The following is a 21,316-nucleotide window of genomic DNA, read 5'->3' as shown; positions in this document are numbered from 1 at the left end:
AAGGAAATCCTTCCGGGAAGCGGATGATAATGATGAAAGGAAAGGGAGGGAGAAATTGTGATTAAACCAATGAGAGAACTCTCCCAAAGTTAAAGACAGGCGTTCCACCTACCAGCACTGACTGGAAGCCGGAAGTACGGGGATGCAAGATGGTATTCCCTTGGTGGGAAAGGACAAACTCATGTCGGGCACTGGAGCTGTATGGAGCCGAGTGCGAAGCCGAATACAGAGTTTTCCCGAGCGGCTGGCGACTTGTGGGGTCGAGGTGAGAGGGTGCATTCTGGGCGACAGTGCGGAGGCCCTTCCCCGGGTGGTTGGGGAAGCCGCGTTCAGGATACTTTGCCGAGCTCTGTTTTTCTCTCTTTCTCTCTCCCCTCCCCTCCTTTCCAGGCCGCTGCATATGGAAAATGTGTCCAGGCCGCCACGGCTCCCGGCGGGGAACTGAGGCGGAACCTCTGTGCCAAAGAATTTGAGGCCCTGCGGAATTGCTTCGTGGCAGTTGTAAGTGTGGCCGCCGGGCCTTGGTACGGCTTCCTTTCCCCGGCTGCAGCAGGCTCTGCCGGTTGTCTCGTTGGGAATGGAGGGGGCACATTAGATATTGAAAGGGGACGCGGATAGGTCACTTATTCCAATCCCTTGCACGAAGCTCGAATCCCCGGTTCAGCAACAAACCGAATCTTGAAAACCTCTATTGATGAAGTACTCATTGTTTTCATAGAACATGCTAGATTTTCGTGCTGCATATGCCACTTTTTGGAGTTCGGAAAGTTGTACATTGGAGGCTGCACTCCTTGCTCAGGCAGAACCCTTCTCTGGATTATCTCAGCTTCCCACACACACCCCTAAGACCAGCTCTTTTTTTTTCCCCTAAAAAATATCTTAACAAGTTTCTCTAATGACCAAAGGCAGATTGATTGGTATTTGGGATGAGAATATAAGAGAGCAAACAAGTACAATGGCTTGGGCACCATAATCAAACAAAAGGTTATAGGCAAACCTGATGAACAGATCCATTTATCTGGGTGGGTAGTTAGCAAATTTTGCCTCTTCCCAACAATGGGCTTTCTGATATTTTCATAACAGGATGTCATATTTAACATTAAAGCAATACATTGACACCAAATACTTTTATCATTTCAGGCCAAGAAGACCTTAAACTGAGGCATTAGGATGGGCTTTGAATCACTGGATTTACCTTCCATTTGGTGCTGCCCATCAGCAGGAAATCAGATTTTAACTGTTGCACCAAGGCATCGAATGTCTTAAGCTCTGAGAAGTGAAACAGAAGGATGTGCTTGTGCACATTTACATACATGTATATATGTGTACGGACATATGCACACACCTAACTTTGCAAAGTTACTTTGCAAACTTTATGTATATAAATAAAGACTTTGGTTAGTGTGGAATGTAATTTAATTAAAAATAAAGTTTATATTTAAATTTAGCCATATAAGTATATATTGATTTTTCTTGGACTGAGTGCCATGTCCATAGAAAATTTTTAACAACCTTCAAGAAATAAGAGCTCTGGTACCACTCCTATATAAAGACAAAACAAGAGAAAAGTATTAGCTTTAACCCTATAAAATAAGCTCAAGTTATATATTTAAATTTTTTTCATTATGTATTTGGGTTTCAAACATGAACATTTCAACATAGCATGGCATGTTTAGAATCTCTGCAAAGAGGATTTTAGATTGGCTCTTTTATAATAGGAGTTTTGGCTACAAGCTGAATTTCAGCTTGAGCTGAATTTGAATAGAATTGAATGAGTTTCTTTAATTGAGTAGGGTTGGAATTCTTTTGGCTCTGGACTGAACCAACCCCACCTACATAATAGAAGGAAGCTGTTTCCCTCTAGCAGGGTCCCTCAAGGAGTTTGAGTTTTGGGGTCCCTTCTTCAAGATGGTGATTCTTTTGATTTCAGTTTGGCTTAGGGAATTTATTATTCAATCAGTTAAATCAGAAGCCCCAAAGAGGTTTCCATTTGCCCCTTTTTTAAATAAAAAGAGGAATTAATTAAAAAGAAGAGTCCTGCATAGTTGGACCCACAAACGTGTCCCCAAGGAAGGGAGGGAGATGGTGAAAGTCTTAAAATAGCTAGTTTAGGGAGATCATCTGAAGGACAAGGTTTAGCTATGGGTACATCCTGCTCTTCCCTTGTCCACCATAGCAGTCATATGGCAAACTGAGCTGTTTATAGAAATCAGCACTCTCAGGATGGAAGGAAGCATTATATCTCTTCTCAGGTGTCAAAACTCTCCCATAAAGAACTTTGGGTGTGTTCTTGAAGAAATTTACAAGATGATTCCCTTTAGTCTTTATAAAATTTTATAAGACATGTAGGATCACGACAGAAGGGTTCTGCTCATTCAAACCTGGAAAATCTAAGGCCTGCTAATTATTCAAAGCCATCTAAGACAATGTACAAAGGACTGTTGGAATGAATCCTTTATTTTTCAGGTTCTTAAATTGTTTTTTTTTTTTTTATTAACTATGTATAACTGGTTTTATAATCTCATATAATTTACACATTTGAAAACATTTCATCAGATTGCCAAAGGGGTCCATGACACACATAAAAAGGTTAAAAATCCCTTATCAGGCTATTTCCCTTGAATCTGTGCAGTTTGTAAATTGTAGGCTCCTGAAGGGCCTAAAATTTTTATCACACCCAATTAGAAGGAAGGGAGGAAAAGGAGGAAGAGAATGCTTCCTAATTGATAAAGAGCTGCTAGATCTGAAGTTGAGAGGAAGACCAAAGGAAAGAGTACTTTTGTTCAAGTAGAGGTGGTGGGTGAAAAAAAAAGTGGGTCTTGGGGAGGCTACAAGAGTCACGATGTGTATCATGAATCTTTAGAAGTCAGTACCTGTACAGTTTTTATAATTTCTGTGCCTATTGTGAATAATTAATTGATAATCACCAATATTTTAATACTCTAAGCTAAATAAAGTTATGAAACCAAATGGAAGCCCTTGTGATGTAAACTCTGTTGCCTTTGATCTTTGGGAGAAGGGTAGACCCGGTTTAGAGAAACCCTAAAATCTTAAACCTTTCTGGCCTCTGGGAGGGGCCCCTCCCTCTTATTCATAGGAGAAATTTCCATTACTATCTCCACCAACAATTCAATTGGAGATCTTCGCCTGAGGCATAATCACTATCCTTTATTGAATTGAAAATTAGTCCCTCAAACTCATCTGAAGATTGCTCCCTACCTCGGGCCATAATAACCCAATATAATCAAAGGATCAAAACCCAAACCTTTGCTAAAAATCCTTTAAGGATTTGGACGGCTGAGAAAGTTCTTTTCTCAGTGTAATAAACTTATTTATTTTTTTTAATACAAACCTCCCCTATCGGAATTTCAAATTCTTTTGTAAAACCTTCTCACACTTCAACACTTGGGAGTTGCCTGAACTAGCTCACAAGATGGGGAAGAGGGAGTGGTAATGGTGAAAATAATTTTCTTTGGAATAGAAATGAAGACTCCTTTCTATAATAAGCCTGTGTGGCTACTAAAGAAGGTGGTATATGCCCTGGGGGGTTATAGTAAATTATTGGGAATTAAATAAAACTTGCACTGATTACTATGGTTATTCCCGACCTTGCTAATGTGGTAGTCCAGGTAATTTAAACTGCTGGTGAGTGAAAAGGATTTAAGTTTACTAATGCCTTAAAAATATATATATATATATATATATATATATAATGCATATATATGCATATATAAAATATGCGCATGCATATATATATATGTAAAGAGACCAATCAAGAGCAGTTTGCTTTTAAGTGGGAATGATTTCAATATACCTTCCTGGTCCTTCTTCATGGTTATTTCCCCTACAAGAGAGGCAGGTAGGTGGCACAGCGACTAGAGTGTCAGGCCTGGAGTCGAGAAGACCAAAGTTCAAATCTGGCCTTAAAACGCATAATAGCTCTCTTTGCTTCAATTTCCTCATCTATAAAGTGAAGTAGAGAAGGAATGGCAAACCACTCTAGTATGTTTGCCTAGAAAACCCCAAATGAGGTCATTAAATGTGACATGACTCAAACTAAACAGATCTAAAAGAAGCCCCATTGCTATCCACTATCCAGCAAGCAATGCTACATCCATCCATAATCCATTCACACCAGAAACAAAAAGAAATTAACCCTAAGAAAGCTTTGAGTCATTAAATATTGGGGAATTGGTGGAATGTTGTGGTCTTGATGTTCCTAGTTTCTCATTTGTTACTGTTTCATAGTGAAAGACCCATTTATGAAAATTTACCACTGTTTACCACTCCAACTGCATGGACTCTGCTTTTTAATGGACATTTTGTATTTTTTTTAAAAAAATTTTATTACCTGTACTTTTAATATTTCTCCAGTATTGTTTATGATAGACTTCTCTCAAGGTAAGTTACTTTAAGATCTTTTTGGTGCTGAAAGATGCCTTGTAATAAGAATCAATCTGTACCATTTTTGTATGGCCATCGATGGTTTTCACACATGAAAAATAAGGTTTCATTAATAATTCAATAAGGATCATCTGCCCTGAGTTTGCCAAATTAGTATACTTAGGAAATTAGAAAACGACCAACCTTGGGAGTCATAGCCTGAGAGATTTATCAGAATTACCACTTCTCTATAATAAGAATACCTTTCTGATCCAGCAGTTATTATTGCTGTGATTGAATGCAGAAGCTAAAAGGTATAGAATTATATTTGAATTAACTATTAGCCATTATAGCCTTTTTAGTCTAATCAAAAATAGTTTTGATTGTATGTTGTGATCCAAGTGTATTTCATTGCTTTGCAATTCTGAACCTGTCATAGAATGGCTTGAATTAGGTCTGGTCCAGAATATCACCCTATTTTCAAAAGTAATAAAAAGTACAACTCACATGTAGGTAAATACAGTCTGTTTTCAATACTTGGTTCAAAAAGAGTAAAGGGTTGCAACAAAACATATTACCAAATTGCCAGTACCTTGAAGTGTTGTTCAGTCTTTTCAGTAATGTCTAACTCTTTATGACCCCATTTGGGGTCAAACTGGATACAGATGCTGGAATGGCTTGTCATTACCTTCTCCAGCTCATTTTATAGAAGAGCACCTGAGACAAACAGGATTAAGTGACTTGCCCAGGCTCATAAAATTAGTAAATGTCAGGAAAATGAGTCAAAGGCCTGATTCCAGGCCCAGCATTTATTCCACTATGCCACCAGTTGCTCTTATGTAAAGTAGGAGATGCTAATTTGCTTTAAAAAAAAAAAAAAAAAAGGAAAATTGCAATTCTATTCTGAACATTATTTGTGTCACCTTGCACAAGTCACTTTCCTCATCTCTAAAATGAAGGGATTGGACAAAGCCTCTTAGGGGCCTTCTCTTTCTATATCAATTGAATTGAACATTGCAAAATAGCCTCCAAAAATGTAATTGATGAACATAAAACCATCATATCAAGTTTCCCACAGGAAAATTCAAAATAATTTTGTTAAAAGTGGGTACCTGTGTTTTAAGACAAAAATAGGGTCAATGGTCTTTGATCTAAAGTGTTTGTACTGAAAGTGAGTTTATAATCCTGGAGTTATGTTCTCTTGCCCATGATCCTATATTGACTTAGGAATCCTACCTCAAAGCTACTCCAGGAATGAAAGAAGTGTTGAAATACTCTTAATTTGTGATCCTGGTGAAGTGATACAGCTAAATGAAGGGCCATAGTTGCACTATGTTTCTGCATAGGGGCCTATCACTTTTCTAAGACTACTGTAACAGATTTCTACCATGTCATCTAGTGTCCCATTTCCCAGTAACCACCAAAATTCAGAGCTAAAAGATCCCCAAATGTATTTCTGTGATTGGGTACTTGGCAGCAGCCCATCCTTCTTATTACTGAGGAGGGAGTGATGTTAGATAGTTCTATGTACTGTGCAATGACCATAAATACCGATTTTGGCTTGAAAAAATAAAGGTACAGGCACAATAAAGCTACTAAATTTAGTATCTTCCAATTGTGGTAAATAAGCATTTTTGTCTTCCACAAACACTGTAATGATGGTGATCTCTATATAGTTTTCCTGTTTTAGCTTTAGATTTTAATATGACTAAGCTACAATTTTTAGAAAAGGCCTTCTTTTTCCTACCCCCTTAACTGGATCTGTCACCTGCTAGTAGACCGGAAGCTAGGAAGAACTAAGTTTCCTTATCTATAAAACAGTGATAATAACACCTTTCCAAGTTATTGTTAGGAAAAAATAGATGATTTGTAAAGCATTTTGTAAACCTTAAAAGTGCTATATAAGTCTAGCTATTCTTTTTCTACACACATTGTCTGGAGAAATTCATCTACAAGACACAACTATGACTCTGACATCTCCCAACTCCCCAAACCAATCATCTAAGCATTAAATTTCCAATTGTCTGGATTTTAATTCCAAAACTGAATTTTTCTCCCCCAATGTTCCCAAACTGATCCTCCTTACCAAATTGTCATTCCTGCTATTCTCATTCTTCTTGGTCAATGAGGTTCAATATTTTGGAGCTAGTTCTCAGACGCCTTCATTCCCATTATCCATGCCTTATTATTCCTTTGAAACCTCACATCTGTTGCCTCCCTCCATCAATCAAATATTTATTAAGCCCCTCGTATGTATTCAGGCCTATTCCAAGCACTGGGAATACATTAGTCTTTTCCAAGAAGCAATCTAGTCAGGGAGATAAATCCAGCAGAGAAAATAACAATATATAATCAACTGCTAAAGTCTATGGTACAAGAAGTCAGAAATGAAAAGGATTGGTTATAGCTAACAAGAAAAGGGAGGACATCCTGGGTATGTGCAAGAGCCTAAATGCCCACAGGGAGTTGGAAACAAGCATGGCATGTTAATGGCCCACTAGTCTGGCTTCAGTGAAGGGTGTATGTTTGGAAATAGTAGGATCATGGGATTTAGAGGGAATGGAAAGGGAATTTATAAGCTAAGTCCAATGCTTACATTTTACAGATAATGAAAATGAAGATGAAGTCCAAGGAGATGAAGGTCACTCTCACTCTCTCCCTGCACATACATACACATATATGCACACATATATGTTAGATGTGCATGCATTTTATATATATGTGTGTGTGTATATATATATGTCTAAATGTACACACACATATATGTATATATAGTATAAAACATTTACATAGAACTTATTCTGTGCCTGGCACTGTGCTAAGTATTTTACAATTATTACCTCATTCAACCCTCACAACAAGCCAGGAAGGTAAGCATTTATTATCTCCATTTTATAAATGAGGAAACTGAGGCAAACAGGTTGAATGACTTGCTCAGTTATAAGGTAATATGTGTCTGAGGTTGGATTTGAACTCGGGTCTTTCTTATTTCAGGCCTGGTGCTCTATCCAATAGTCTCTTTCAAGAAGTCCATAATGGAACTGATATTCCTTCTTCCTCTTTCATTTCTGTTGAGGGGACCACCATCCTTCCAGTTACCTAGGCTCACAACTTTGGAGCCATCTTTGACCCTTTTTTCCCCTCTTCTTCACAAATTAGTTGAAAGTAATGTCAGTTCTGCCTCCACAATATATCTTTTATCTGCCTCCTACTTTCTTCTGAGAGCCACTACCTTAATTTCAAGCCTTTCTCATCTGTCATTTGGAGGATGGAAATAGTTGGTTAGTCCTCTTGCCTTCAGTCCCTTCCTTTCTAATTCATTTCCCACACAACTGTCAAAGTGATAATTCAGCACACATTTGAACATGTCAGTACTTTTCATTATGCTGCCTTCTACATTAGGCTTTTCCTAATTACCCCATTGCCTAGTGCCTCATTATCTTGGTCTGCTTTTGTATATGCTTATATACACTTATGTTGTCTTTTCTCAGACTCAAAAGGCAACTTAAAGGCAAGAACAATTTAAGTTGGTCTTTCTATTCAATGCCTTCCACACTCAATATTAATTCTTTGTAGTCACCAATTCCTCCATGACTGAAAATTTCCTGGAAAAGGGTGGCCACTACCCAGCAGGCTGGGACCCCATTCTATTTAACTGAGTTAATCTGGGAAATAAAATGAAAACCACCAGGGTGCCTAATCCTGGTGACAAGAAAAGGGTTAAATTATTTAAGAAAATATCAGAATGAAAAACCTCATTATAAATGTTGCAAAGATCAAAGTCATAATTTTAAAAGAACACATAAGAAACTGTACAATACACAATTGCTTTGGTGTGTTTATTAAAACACATATAAACATACAACCAAAAGATCTGTTGAAAATTCTGTATGAAAATTGTAGTTCAACAACCATAGTTCAGCTGAAAATACTTGTACTTCTTTTTTACACTATTCATTTCCTAATCCTCAGTTCTTTTTGAAGATCTGGCTTTTCCCTTTGAGTTTCAGCAGTTATAATGCAAGTGAAAAACAATAAGGGGGAAGATGATGGGTGCAAAACACCACATGTCAGGCTTAGTTGATATGTTTAGTTTTGCTGAATTGTTTCCTGTCTCATTTTTATTTTTTGGTTAAAAGAGGAGGTTTAGAAATATACAATGGAAAATTAAGGTGATGTAAAAACAAAATATCAATAAAAACTTAAAAGTTTAAATGAAAAATATTTTTAAAAAGACTGATGAAAAAGCTACAGGAAAGTAGGGGGCAAAAGGAGAGAAAGGAGCTCCCCTTTGTAAAGCCATTGTTTTCTGAGGAATGTTTTAAGTGTCTTTGGTCCTTTTATCATAAACATCACATCAACCAACATGCACAAAACAGAACAGACCCTTTATCACAGGTTTTTTCAATGCTTCCCACAACAAATCTGAACATATGCTGACATGTCCCCTCTTAAAGAGGAACCTTGCCTAATTAACAATAGAGAACCATAAAGGGGTAGTGGCAGTATAAACAAACCCTTCCTCCCACTGCTTTTAAAGTGGAGAGCAAAACATCCTTTTCTGTGTATCATGTAGAGACTCAGGTAAATCAAATGACTAAAATATGTTGTTCTTGAGACACAAAGAACAGGAGGTCTTCTCAACATTATAAGCTTTTTTGCCTCTATAGAAAAAGAAAAATTCTTTTAAATCGTCTTCTCCAAAATTAGATGTTCTTCTTTGATAACAAAACTCATATTCAGACTCTCCTGGAGTGACTTTAGAAGAAGATCAAGGCCAAGATAGCAAAAACATAAAAAAGTAAAAAGGATGACTATAGTTTGAAATGGAAATATACATTAGAGCAAGCAAGTGTTGAAGACAGTTTTCTACAGTTCCTCTTTTCTAGATGGATTAAATAGCAGCAACACTCCCCATCTCCCCCAAATTGTCTTCATTCTCTCCTGAAGCAAAGAGGCCATCCCTATTTATGTAGTCCTACCATTGACAGGGAGAGTGACTTTGGATCACAACATTAGATTTTCTAGAGTTTAATTTTGTCCTTTTGGCTTTACACTATGAACCCTATGAACTTCAACTTTTAAGTCTCATTATGCCATCATCTCTGTTCTTAACTCTCTTGGAATTGTGGAACTTTTTTTTTTTTTAAAGAAAAATGTTTCACCTCAATGACAGATTTATCTAAGTTGATATGAGTAGTTTTTTATATTTTTAAAACTGAGCTCAGACTGATTTTGAAAAACAAATGACTAATATTGGATGAGGAACAGGAAAGGAATTCAGATGTCTGATTCCTTAAGTATGTGTAATTTCTAAAGTGGAATCACCCTCTATAATCGGAGACTGGCAATGTTCCTGTAGCTTATGATCTTACGAAATTATTGGGGTCATTGAATATTTAAGTGACTTGCCTAGAGTCACAAAGCTTGTATGTGCCAGAGGCAACACTTGAACCCAGGTCTTCCTAATTCAAGGTGGCCTTCTATCCATTATGCCATGTTGCCTTTCTTACAGACATTTATTTTTACTTGGTATTTCAAACACAAACTTACCCTAGTCTCAAAAATCAAATGGTTTGCATGAGGCCAGAATGTTAGTCTCAAGTCAGGCTTGTGTAACCCTGGCTAAGTCACTTAACCTTTAAGTATAGCAGGCAATTTTGACTATAAATTGTGGGAATCTCTTGGTAGAGAAAATTCTCATGGGGAGCTCCCTACCACAATGAAATCACAGGCCAGGTTAAAAAAAATTTAAGTGCAGAATTTAAGTGTTTCCAGTCACAATGTTCACAATATGAACTCAAGAGGAAGAAAAAACTATATAAAATGATGAAACTTCCTTCTAACTATAAATTTGGTCAATCTGATGTCAGTGTATCAAATGCAATGGAGCTAATTTCAACTAAACTAAAGGCATATAACTATATTAGGGGAATTAATAATAATCTGAGCAGACATGTATATAGTACTTTAAGGTTTATAAAGTACTATATATGGATTACCTTTGGGTCTTCTTGTCTTATATATTTAGGAATTGCTCTGACATTAAAACAATCAAAGAAAAAATCAGCAGAAACTGGGGTGGTTAATTATTAATTTAACTTAAAGACTTTAATAGGGGAAGGTCCTTCTCAGAAATCTAAAGACTGTGTGAGATCTCAAGTGGGTAAATGTATACACTAGTTTTCTCTCATGAGTTATGAATTCAATAAAGTGCTGCAGATTTGGAAACAAAGTTTAGAAATGAGTATTTTTTTAGTTGCCAGAGGGCAGATAGAGAAAGGAAAAATTTAAGAAGAAATGTGAAACAATGCCATGAGCAGCTTAAGGCTTGAACAGCATAGCAATCTTTGGGGTCAAAGAACAAGAGAGTTTTTCTCTGAAAGCACTGAGCAAAAATTAGAGTATTAAAAAAAAAACCAATGAAGGAAATCATTCCAATTATGGTACCCAGAATTCACAAATATTCTCCCCAAATGCTCTTCTTATCAAGTTTAGCATAGCTATTATAAAGGATAGGGCAGGTATAGCAGCTTGTTTCCTGAATGTTAAAAATGCCCATTGCCTATCAGCTCAACCATAGTAAACAAGTTTTAGTCATTAGAATGGATAGATCACACCTCATTCTGAGACATTGGCAACTGTTTAATCTGTCTGGTCTGAACCACCTGCAAAGCTTGGTGAAGTTGAGTCTCCAATGCACTTCTCAGATTGTCCATATTCACAACTGGCAAGGAGTTAAAACTGATGAGAACACCATCCTTCTGAGCTGTCTCCTCCACAGGATTAGGAGACAAATCTCGCCGTTTCCTCCGAAGATCAGATCCCACTTGAGATTTTAGTTCCCGATTGGGTTTGCCATTATCAGACTTTTGATTGGGCACATGCTCAGGATCTGGCTGCTCAGGATCCTGGATAGTCTCCTCCTTTGCTCTCTGTTGATCCTCCACAACAGGACTGCCATTAGGAGCAAGGGCATTTTTTCTTGCCTCCATATGACTTTCATGATTTAGCTGGAGGTCTTGGTCTCTAAGGCCATTGTTTCTGTCAGTATCTGAAATGCCCTGGTGTTTCTGCTGATGCAGCAATTCTTGGGTCTGAGGGATAGTCTCTTTTGACTTTTTTGAAGAACCACCTAGAAACTCTCCATCTAGGTTCTTTTTGTGGATCTTCATTTCAGAGTCTTCAATTTCAACTCTGTCCTCTGGGATGACTGCAGTTGGAAGTACAACTATCCCTTTTACAGTTTTCCTTCTTTCTTGGGAGCCTCTCATTTGTTCTTGACTTTTTCCAGGCAATTCCTGAGCTCCAATTTTCTTCTCAGGCCCAACAAAATGCTTCATATCTGCCTGTCCCAAGTTTTTATGAAGGATATCCTCTACGTGCTCTTCAGCATTACCTGCTTTGCCTATGTCATGCTGGACATCGTTCTTCTTGCTGTCCTGGGGCCTGGCCTTGGGAACCTTGGGCTCTATATCAGTGAGGACGCTGGAAGAAGGAGCTCTATTCCTCACAACAGTCTGATCAGGCTCCTCACCAGGATGCTGCTGCTGCTGCTGTTCTTTAGGATGGGCTGGTGCTTCCAAACCTTGTTTAAGAATGTTTTTAACTGATTCCCCAACTTTTGAGTCTTGATCTTCCTTTTCTATATTCATAGGAATGCCACCCCCTGCTTCAGGCTGCATTTCTAATGACAGAAAAATAAAAGAAGTTAACAATGAGTACAAACAAACACAAATTTAAGGAGAAAGGGGAAAAGAATCCAGACAAATAACAATAGTCAACTGAAAATAAAAGATGCCCCATAGCACTTCAGACAACTGAGGCTCACTATTATTAAATATACCATTGTGATACAAGTAGAATTAAAATTAAAAAATATGAACTAAAAAACAAAGGGAAGTAAAGAGGAAATCAGTCTATAAAGTCCAATTTCACATGCTAATCACCCAAATTGTTTTTCTGGTACTTTTTTCAGCAAAAGCTAGATGGCCTTGATCGTGCATTCTGATCAACAGTGCACCAAAATCTGTACCCACATCCTTACCTTGCATTGACTTATCATCATCTTCTTCCTGCCTCTGCTGGTGGATTTCCTTGTGTTGCTCTTCAATCACAGCAAGCAGCTTCTCCTGCTGGTCCAGCAGTCGCTTTTGCTGCACCTGCTGTTCTTTAATTACTTGCAAAAGGACCGCATGATCAAGCATTTCTGCCTTGCCAGCTTCTGACGTTTAAACAAAAACAAAAACAGACTGCTGGAGACACGAGAACCATTTTTAGAAAGGTTATTTGTAGAACTTTCCTTTCTCTGAGTGGTATCCCATAGATAACAATTTTCTTATATATCTCAGTTGTGCAAATTGTTGCTAACCCATTCACTCACAGTTAATAACTTATGCCAGGTGAGACCAAAAGAAGTTGCTTTTCATTTATTTGACGTACTGTATATACTCACTAAGACATGGCAAGCTGATCGTCATTTTAACTTACACTTTCTATAGGTCAGAGCAAAAACTCAACTCGAAGTGACCAAACTGTTGTTGTTTTTTGTCTCTTGCACACCAACTTGTACCTTAGAAACAACAAAATTAAATCCAGTTGTTCCTCAACCAAAACGAAAACTTAGAATAAAGAATTCTAATAAACTCAGAACTTTTTAAATGACCCAATGACATTCAACAACCCTTTTGGCTCAACCTTTTGAAAAAGAATAATATACAATTTTTTTCATCTGATTTTTTTCTTTGAACTACTGGAAAAAGAGGAATAAATTTGAGAAAACCAGGGTCTTCTTCTCCAGAGACTCTGCACAGTCTTCAAGAAAAAAGAAAATACAATTTTTCCCAAGAGTTCTTTAAGGAGTGAACAGCTAGCCTTTACCTATGCTAGGTTAATTACATTACTAACTTTGAGACACCAAGGTATATTATTTGTGTTTTTGGCTTGAGGGTCCCATAAATATTATATAAATATATATCAGTAAAGACTGATTTCTCAGGAATAGGTTCACTTTAGCCCACTATGCTCCTAAACTGTAACTGTTTTAATCAGGAAGCTTGGAATGAGGACTAGTTGCAATTGAAATCTAGAGATAAATGAAATGTGAGCTCCAAAATGAAGGTAAAATAATGAGTGAAAACAAGAGATCCCTCCTACACAAAATGGCATTGTTGACAATGGTAATAAAACAATTTTTATGAGTTTTGTTTTGCCTCTAAAAGTAGGCATGGGTTTGCATTGATGAATACACAGTTTTTCACACAGTGCCCTTTCTACTAATGGCATAAATTTCTAAGAAAATTGACCAGGGTTATGAATACAATCTGTGTCTGGGCAACAGAATCAAATTCTGTACAATCTCAAACCCACAATTATGCCCTCATTAATAATATCCTCTGATCAAATGTACTACTTTCATTTAAATAAAATCTACCTAACATGAAAAGATTATAGGGGATATAAAATCCTGGTGCCTTGGGGCTCTAGCACAGGACAAACCTCTTTTCAAAGAATGCCCAAGTAGGTACAACTCTTCCTTTGTATGTTTTAAAACAAAGTCTAATGAACATTTTCTTAGTTCTCAAAGAGTTATTAGCTATTATCACAGTCAACTATTATAAGAAAAAGACCTCTTCGCAGAGAAGTACAAATATAGATGTATATATCTAACACTTCTTTTTAAAAAGGCCAATATTCTAGGATTCACAACCTAAACTCATTTCAAAAACTTCTGAGTTAGAGGTAGATTAAGAAGCCAGAAGTCAAAGGGCTACCTGTCTGATGGCAAACAATGTATTCTACAGCTTGACTAAATTTAAGGCAAGGTAGAGATGACAAGCTTTTTCTAAAAACTAGGTCTCTGAAACATGCAGCTCAAGATTTCAACCAAGCAGGACCACAGAACAAAGCTTTACTGATAGAATGAAAGCCATTCCTGCATATTAATATATAAGCAGAATATATTAATATAGCTCCAGGGACATAGCAGAATTTGCAATTAGGGATCCCTGTCTATCTCCTCCAACTTTAATCTCTCTGAAGCATGTCTTAAGCAACTTTGTTTTTATAATGTGGCTGGCTTGTTTTAACAAATTTCACTTGCAAGCTTATAATGGTCAGTTCTGTGCAAGATGGTGGCAAGAGTACATTCATTCATTAAGAAGGGGTAAACTTATCTACAGATATACAAACGTCTGTTAAGGGTAAAGGCACATAGGGTGTTGGGGAAAAGGACTGTGTTTGATAATTAGTTTAATGTTTTACTCTTTATGAGGATCTGATATACATGCTCATGCAGAATACTTACAAGATCGTGCACATTATCATCTTTGTAACTTAAGATGTTGTTCTTTGATTTTAAAATCCTGAATAAATATGCTTTCTATTTTAACACAGTCCTTTTGATTCGTACCTGCTACTAGCTTTTTAATCTCAGCTGTTTCAGTTCCATTGAAAGGCATAAGGAAGAGAAACAGATTAGGAAACCATGAAATGTCTCTCCCTCTTTCATAAAGTAAAAATAAAAGCATCAAACAGGCTTAAGAGGTTAGTTACAGGAACTGGAACCAATCCATAAAACCAGATACCAAATTTAAAATAGAAAACAAATGTATATATGAGGGTACATAATGTATATATGTGTGTGTAAATGTTTCTTTTTAAAAACTACTGTTCAATTCCAGAGATATCCATACAGTTTCTACACCTTTGAAACATGTAATCATTTAAGAGAGTCAATAGGATGCAGTTTCTCTGAAGAGCCTATATTTATGTCTATATTGTTGACAAAACACTTAAGTAGGCCAGAATTAACTCATTAAATCTTTTACTGAGCTCTATGGAGATCTGAAAGTTCTGGAATTATGTTAAAGAGCATATTCCAGAGGAAGTAAAGGTATATGTGACTGGTACAATGCCCAGGAGATAAATATGGGTTATTTATAATTCCCTAGTTGCTACAGCACTGAACACCTCTGAAATTATAGTTGCACCTTCTACAAAGGACCAATGAAGTATGGTTCTAGGAAAACCCTACAAGAAGAGCCAGAGAACTCTGCAACTATTCACCTAGAACAAAGCAGACAGGCCAAGTGATAGAGCAAAGGCATAAAATGCTGCCCAGGACAAATGAACACAGATATCATTCCCTATCAATAGAAGGTGGAAACCAAATTATCTTGAGAAAAAAGATGTCTTTTCGGCTATTGTCACAGAAGAAAAAAGGGAAAGAAAGAAAGAAAAAGGAAAAAACCCAACGCACCACAAAAACCCTCCAAATACTCTACTGATAGATATAGTTACTTACTCTCCAGGTGGTATAGGGAAGTCTCACAAGGGCATATTTTTCAGTGCTGGAACCAGTTCACCTGCAATTCTTTCCCCTATAAAAGTTTGTTCAAAGAGTTCTGTCTAGTCTGACAATGAAGACGTAGGAAGGAAAGAAATCAAAGAACCCAAAGAACAGCTGTTACTCTTAGTTAAAGCAAGAATTAGAGAGTGATTCCAAGAATTAATGCTGGAAAATATTCTCAAATTACGCAAAACAGATTCAAACAAAAGTTGTTCACTTGGAGGAAAAGTAACAGCAGCATCCTAGATTTGAATTTGGGGTCAAGTTGCTGCTCTTTCACTCCAACTAAGTACAAATCTCTCAGTAAATTGGACTCTAAAGATGTCAGAAACTAGAGGAATATTAAGACAATCAAGTAACTTATTAAAGAAGAAAAAAAATGTTTCACAAGTTGGGTCACCTGGAGTTATCTTCCCTAAAATAAGTCTCCTGCATCTAGATGTATTAATTCTCTCACACCTGGTTTACTTTAAATATCAGGAGTGTGAGGATTATTAGCATATCTGATTTAAGATAAAACAAAAATGGTAATTAAAAGCCATGTGACAGTAAGATTTTTTTTCCTTACAAAAATCTTAGGAAGGTGTTGGGAAAAAAACTGTCAATGAGAACAGGGCAAGTACACTATTTAATGTTTCCTCAACTAAAAAGACAGATAATGATAATTTGTTCCTCTCTGGCTATAAAACACACATATATTTGTTGGGCATCACAGGGTTACCAGGGAACCCAAAATCCTAATATCAAAAATGTTTAAAATAAATTTTTTTGTAAAATAACCCTATACAAAAGTATTCCAAATCACTAATGATAAGAGAAATGCAAATCAAAACAACTTCAAAGTCCCAAATACAACAAATTGGCAAGGATGATAAGAAGAAAGCATTAGTTGTTAGAAGGTTACTAGGAGGATAGGCACACCAATTTATTGTTGGTAGAGTTGTGACCTGGTCCAACCGTTCCCCAAAACAATTTGAAACTACTGGAAAAAGTCCCTAAGTTATGTAGATTCCTTGACCCAGAAATATCACTATTAAGAATATGCTCCTAAGAGGCAGCTAGGTGGCACAGTGAATAATAGAGCACCAAAGTTCAAATCTGGCCTCAGACATTTAACACTTCCTAGCTGTGTGACCTTGGGCAAGTCACTTAGCCCTAATCGCCTCAGCAAAAAAAAGAAAAAAAGAAGAAAAAAAGACTGTAGTTGAAGAATACACCCCCAAAGATGTCAAACAAATGAAAAAGATACACATGCACAAAAATATTCATAAAGGCACTTTTTGTTGTAATAAATATCAGGAAACAAAATGGGTGCCTACCAATTGGTTAACAATGGCTGAACAAATATTATGTAAGTATAAGGTAGAGGAGTAGACAGAGTGTTTGTTGTCAGAAAGAGCTAAACTCAAAATCTAAATTAAAATCTGGCCTCAGTGTCAGTGACTAGCAAGTTAATTAATCTCTGTTTGCCGCAGTTTCCTCATCTGTATAAAGGGCATGATAAAAGCACCTGCTTCTCAGGGTTGTTGTGAAGATCAAATGAGATAATTATAAAGGTTTAGTACAATGATTAGCACTGAGGAAGTGCTATATAAATGTTAGCTATATTACACTGTAAACAACTATAAGAAAACAATAAAATGGATTGGTTCCAGGAAACCTGAGAAGAATTATATGAACTGATGTGATCACTTTAACAATAAAAACAACTTTGATGGATTTCAGAACTCTGATTTATACAGTGAGACATTATGACTTCAGACGACTAATGATGAAGTGTATTGCCCAACAGTGCTTAACATCATGCTTAGTATATACAATACACTTAATAATTGCCTTTTAATTAATTGACTGAGAAATGATGGGCTAGAGGGGCAGATTGAGATATTTTCAGATACAATCAATATGCCAGTTTGTTTTGTTCAATTCTACTTATTTTAGAGGAAGGTTTTATAGGTTGAGACAGTGATACCAAAAAAAAAAAAAAAAAAAACAAAGTAATAAAAAATAGTTATTGAAGCATTTAAAAATATAGAGAAGAGCAGAGTAAGTTGAAAAAGATACAAAGAATCAGAATAGTTATGCTACCACAAAGTTAAATTGAACAGTTTTAAAAAAGAAATGTTGTAAGAGAAGTTGAGTTTCACTACAATCCTTTCTATTGTTCTTTATATAGTCAAATATTCATGTTTGTAAAGTTCATTTAAAAAAAAGAAAATTTATGTTAAAAAAAGTTTCTTACCTTCTAACTTACTGCCTGGGTTTTCTTCCTGTTGTCCTTCAACATTTCTTATCTCTCTTAGCTCAGGCTTTTGTCCTATGATCAGATCTGGTTTCTCTGGGGGGAGAAGAGCCTTCCCACCTGCAGACGTAGAGCAAGGGCTCATTTGTTTTATTGTTTTTTTTTTTTTCTTCAAAGAAAAGAAGGTGAAGGAGGAACAAAAGAAGGTGGCAGATGTTTTCTAAAATTACTCTCTATATCTCCCCTCCTCCCCTCTGCATCAGCATAGTTTATATTCAACCTGATGATCACCAGGGAAGTAATAAAAAAATATTTAACAATCTTATAGATTTGTGGCAGCAAGCCAATGTTAACTACCTTAGCCAATTAAAATGCAAGAACAGTCCTAACTAGCTTTTAGATGGGCACTTAACAATGTGTTACCTGTCAAATGCTCCCAGCTCTTTGTCCCCAGTGTGCTCCCAGACACACAAGAACAGCATGGCACCTGACATTTAGTAGTCTAGCAAACAATTGTTTGACAGATATTATAGTAGCTGTCAAGCCACCAGATTCTTCGTTTTCCCCAACAGCTGCTGAAGGGGCTGCTACATTCACATGCTAATCTTGTGAAATGAAAAAGAAACACTGGGACATAGGGGACATTTCCCCAACCCAGTTTCTCCAGTCCTGGAGAATTATAGAACAAGGGGAGGAGAATCAGCCAAGATGAGTCACAAAGGATGATACCTACCAGCATCAATCTTTTCCATGGACTTAATAATCTCTTCTACTTTTCCTGGCAATTGAACATCATTTGCATTTTCCCTTTCACCCACAGGATTGGCTTTCTTCTGGTCATTGGAAATTACAACCTGGGCCCCTGGCTGAAGATCTTTATTGCCTGGTCCTAGGTCTTCATATGCTGGCTGAATGACTGGTTTGCCATTTGGTCCTAGGATCTTTTGGAGATTATCAGGGGGATGGTCCAATTTTTTTGAGGCTTGATCCTCTTTCTCTTTGCTCTGTGGCTCATTTTCCTCTTGTTCAGAATTTTCCTGGTCCTTCTGTCCCCCATGGGCATTTTCATTTTTGGATGGGAGTTTCTCCTCCTCTGGTTCTTCTCTATCTTGACCCTCATCTACCACAACTTCATCATGTGGCACTGGAGGTTCATGGCGATGGGCCTCTCCCACAGGTAAAGCAATACCTAAGAGGATATTTGTTAAACATTTTTGGAACCTGGTTTATATCAGGGACCACCTAATGCATGGGATGTGGCCTAGAATCAATCTCTAGAAGAATACAAATCAATGTGTGCTACTGCTTCTTATAAATTTGACTTGTTGATGAATCAATGAATGACATTATTTTTAGCAGACTACAAAAAGAGCAGCTACTAGGAAGCTCTTTCAGTTTATAAGGGAATCAACTATACCTAAAAGATAAAAAGAGTGGCAATGATCAGAATTTTTAACTAAGCTGAAGAGAAAAGTATCACAAAATACTGAAAATCCTACTTGGATATATATAAAATTTCTCCCTCTTTGTTCCCACACTTTCCACTTGGTCCCTGATAGCACACTACCTTGATCAGGACGATCAAGCTGCACCTCCTCCTGCTTCTCCTTGTGCTCATCCCTTTGGGGCACATTCACAGGACCTTTGATCTGAGGTGGCTCCACTTCATCTTTCTTGTTCGGCAGTTTTGGCTTATCACGGTTGTCCTTGGCCACTTCAACAATCGGGTTCTGGACTATAAGCATAGCACAGTTAATTGAACATGGTTTCCACATGGCTAAACTGTCAATCAACAGAAGGAATTGGGACAATTTTTCTGGGTTGTGATCATATTTCACCAGGAAATGGCAGAGGCCAGGCAGCTTCTCTCCGCCCTACTTCAATCATTAGCAGCTACAAAGTAAAGAAAACTGTCATTTTTCATTGTATATTCACAAAAAATATGTCAAAAATGCAATTTATACCTAGCATGATGTAGACTGGGCAAAGCACTAACAAGCTCATGCCACCAAGTGGCAGCAAAGACCCATCTTTGATTCTTGGACTGGTTACCAAGTTTCTGAGTAGTTTTACAGAATTAATACTGGAACAAATTTCCATATTGGTTCATGTTCTCTATATTCCTCCTACTTTGAGCGATCAAACCAAAATCCTGGAAACTTTCAATTACAAGCAGGAGAAAGGGGGTAGGAAGAAACACCAAGGAAGAGACTGCTTAAAGAAATTAATGAAATAGTTTTAAAAATTTTGTTCTCACTAATTTACAACAATTGATTTAGCAAAGAGAAGATAAAAAAAAAAAAGTGTGTGTGTGTGGGGGAAGACAGGCAGACATGCGGCCAAAACTATAACCTTGCCTGTCTTCTTTCATGTTACAAAGTATATATGTTATTATCAAAATAAATAAAAGATTCACATGGCCATCATCACTGGTATAGTAATCAGTCATCCCAAAGGGAAATAAATACCTTTCAACATAGTGTCATGATGTATTTTCTTAGAAAACTACTTCATATTGGGGGTCTTGGTGGGGCAGGGACCCATTTCTTAAGATACAGACCAAAGAAGTAATTAGGAAAAGAAGTTAAATACAATAAAACAGGATAATTTCTTCTGTTCCCTATTTCAGAAACATGGCTTACCTAAAGAATGAAGGATAGGGAAATTCATTTCTATTTTGGAAGCACAGCACCTTGAGTAAACTATGACTAAATCAAACATAATATATTAAATACTTCCCAAGTGACTGTGTTAAATGATAGGAAGTCAAAGACATGACCTCAGGAAGCATACATTCTAATTGATGAGACAACATGTAAATACCACTGCTGTACATACAAGATCTGTATATACAGAGTATGCATACCTTATACAAAGTATAAATACACCTGTACATACAAAGTAAATAAAGATAATCTGAAAGAGGAAGGCATTTAGCAGCTAGAAGAATCAGGGAAGGGGTTCCTGGAGAAGGCTGGATTTGATTGAATATTGAATGAAACTAGGGAACCCAAAAAACCTCAGAAGTTGAATGTGGAAAACATTCTAGGAATGGGCATCTTCCAGTGAAAAGGCAAGTGAGCTGGGAGACAGAAGAATTGCAAGAAGGCTGGAAAGGCAGGAAAGTTTATGAAGTTTTAAATGCCAGAGGACTTGGGGGTAACAGGGAACATATAGTCAATAAATGATTATTCATTGCTTTCTACAGGCCAGACAGAGAAATAAAAAGGCAAAATGCAGGTCCTGCTCTCAAGGAGCTCATGATCTAATGAGGCTGACAACAAGCAAACAAATATGTACAAGCAAGTTAAATACACAGGATAGACAGGAAATAACTAACA

The 21,316-nt window shown here is 37.0% G+C and overlaps 2 protein-coding genes across 4 annotated transcripts in view; one reads left to right on the top strand and one right to left on the bottom strand.

Annotated features, from left to right (window-relative positions):
* Positions 1-109: 109 nt before the first annotated feature.
* On the top strand, positions 110-1,447 carry NDUFAF8 (NADH:ubiquinone oxidoreductase complex assembly factor 8). 2 transcript variants are annotated; one of them, XM_051995416.1, is made up of 3 exons: positions 110-265; positions 391-524; positions 1,141-1,447. In XM_051995416.1, the coding sequence occupies exons 1-3, from the start codon at positions 143-145 to the stop codon at positions 1,154-1,156; spliced, it is 273 nt and encodes a 90-aa protein (XP_051851376.1). In that variant the 5' UTR covers positions 110-142; the 3' UTR covers positions 1,157-1,447. The 2 variants fall into 2 exon arrangements, with proteins under 2 accessions (XP_051851376.1, XP_051851377.1); XM_051995417.1 differs by having other exon boundaries at positions 113-265; positions 391-501.
* Positions 1,448-8,208: 6,761 nt separating this feature from the next.
* Positions 8,209-21,316, bottom strand: part of SLC38A10 (solute carrier family 38 member 10) — a 68,962-nt gene continuing 55,854 nt past the window's right edge. Inside the window, exons 12-17 of one of the 2 annotated variants that reach the window (XM_051995407.1) lie at positions 19,543-19,710; positions 18,709-19,164; positions 17,976-18,095; positions 14,795-14,818; positions 12,431-12,607; positions 8,209-12,070 (exon numbers count right to left, since the gene is read on the bottom strand). In XM_051995407.1, coding sequence (XP_051851367.1) covers positions 10,998-12,070; positions 12,431-12,607; positions 14,795-14,818; positions 17,976-18,095; positions 18,709-19,164; positions 19,543-19,710 — 2,018 coding nt within the window. In that variant the 3' untranslated portion in view covers positions 8,209-10,997. The remainder of the gene's footprint in view (positions 12,071-12,430; positions 12,608-14,794; positions 14,819-17,975; positions 18,096-18,708; positions 19,165-19,542; positions 19,711-21,316) is intronic. The other variant, XM_051995408.1, reaches the window with a different exon arrangement.

The sequence above is a fragment of the Antechinus flavipes genome, chromosome 4 (genome assembly GCF_016432865.1).
Source record: "Antechinus flavipes isolate AdamAnt ecotype Samford, QLD, Australia chromosome 4, AdamAnt_v2, whole genome shotgun sequence".
In the NCBI taxonomy this organism is placed as follows: domain Eukaryota; kingdom Metazoa; phylum Chordata; class Mammalia; order Dasyuromorphia; family Dasyuridae; genus Antechinus; species Antechinus flavipes.
Note: the sequence above shows the minus strand (reverse complement) of the source record. Positions and strands in the feature narration are given on the sequence as shown.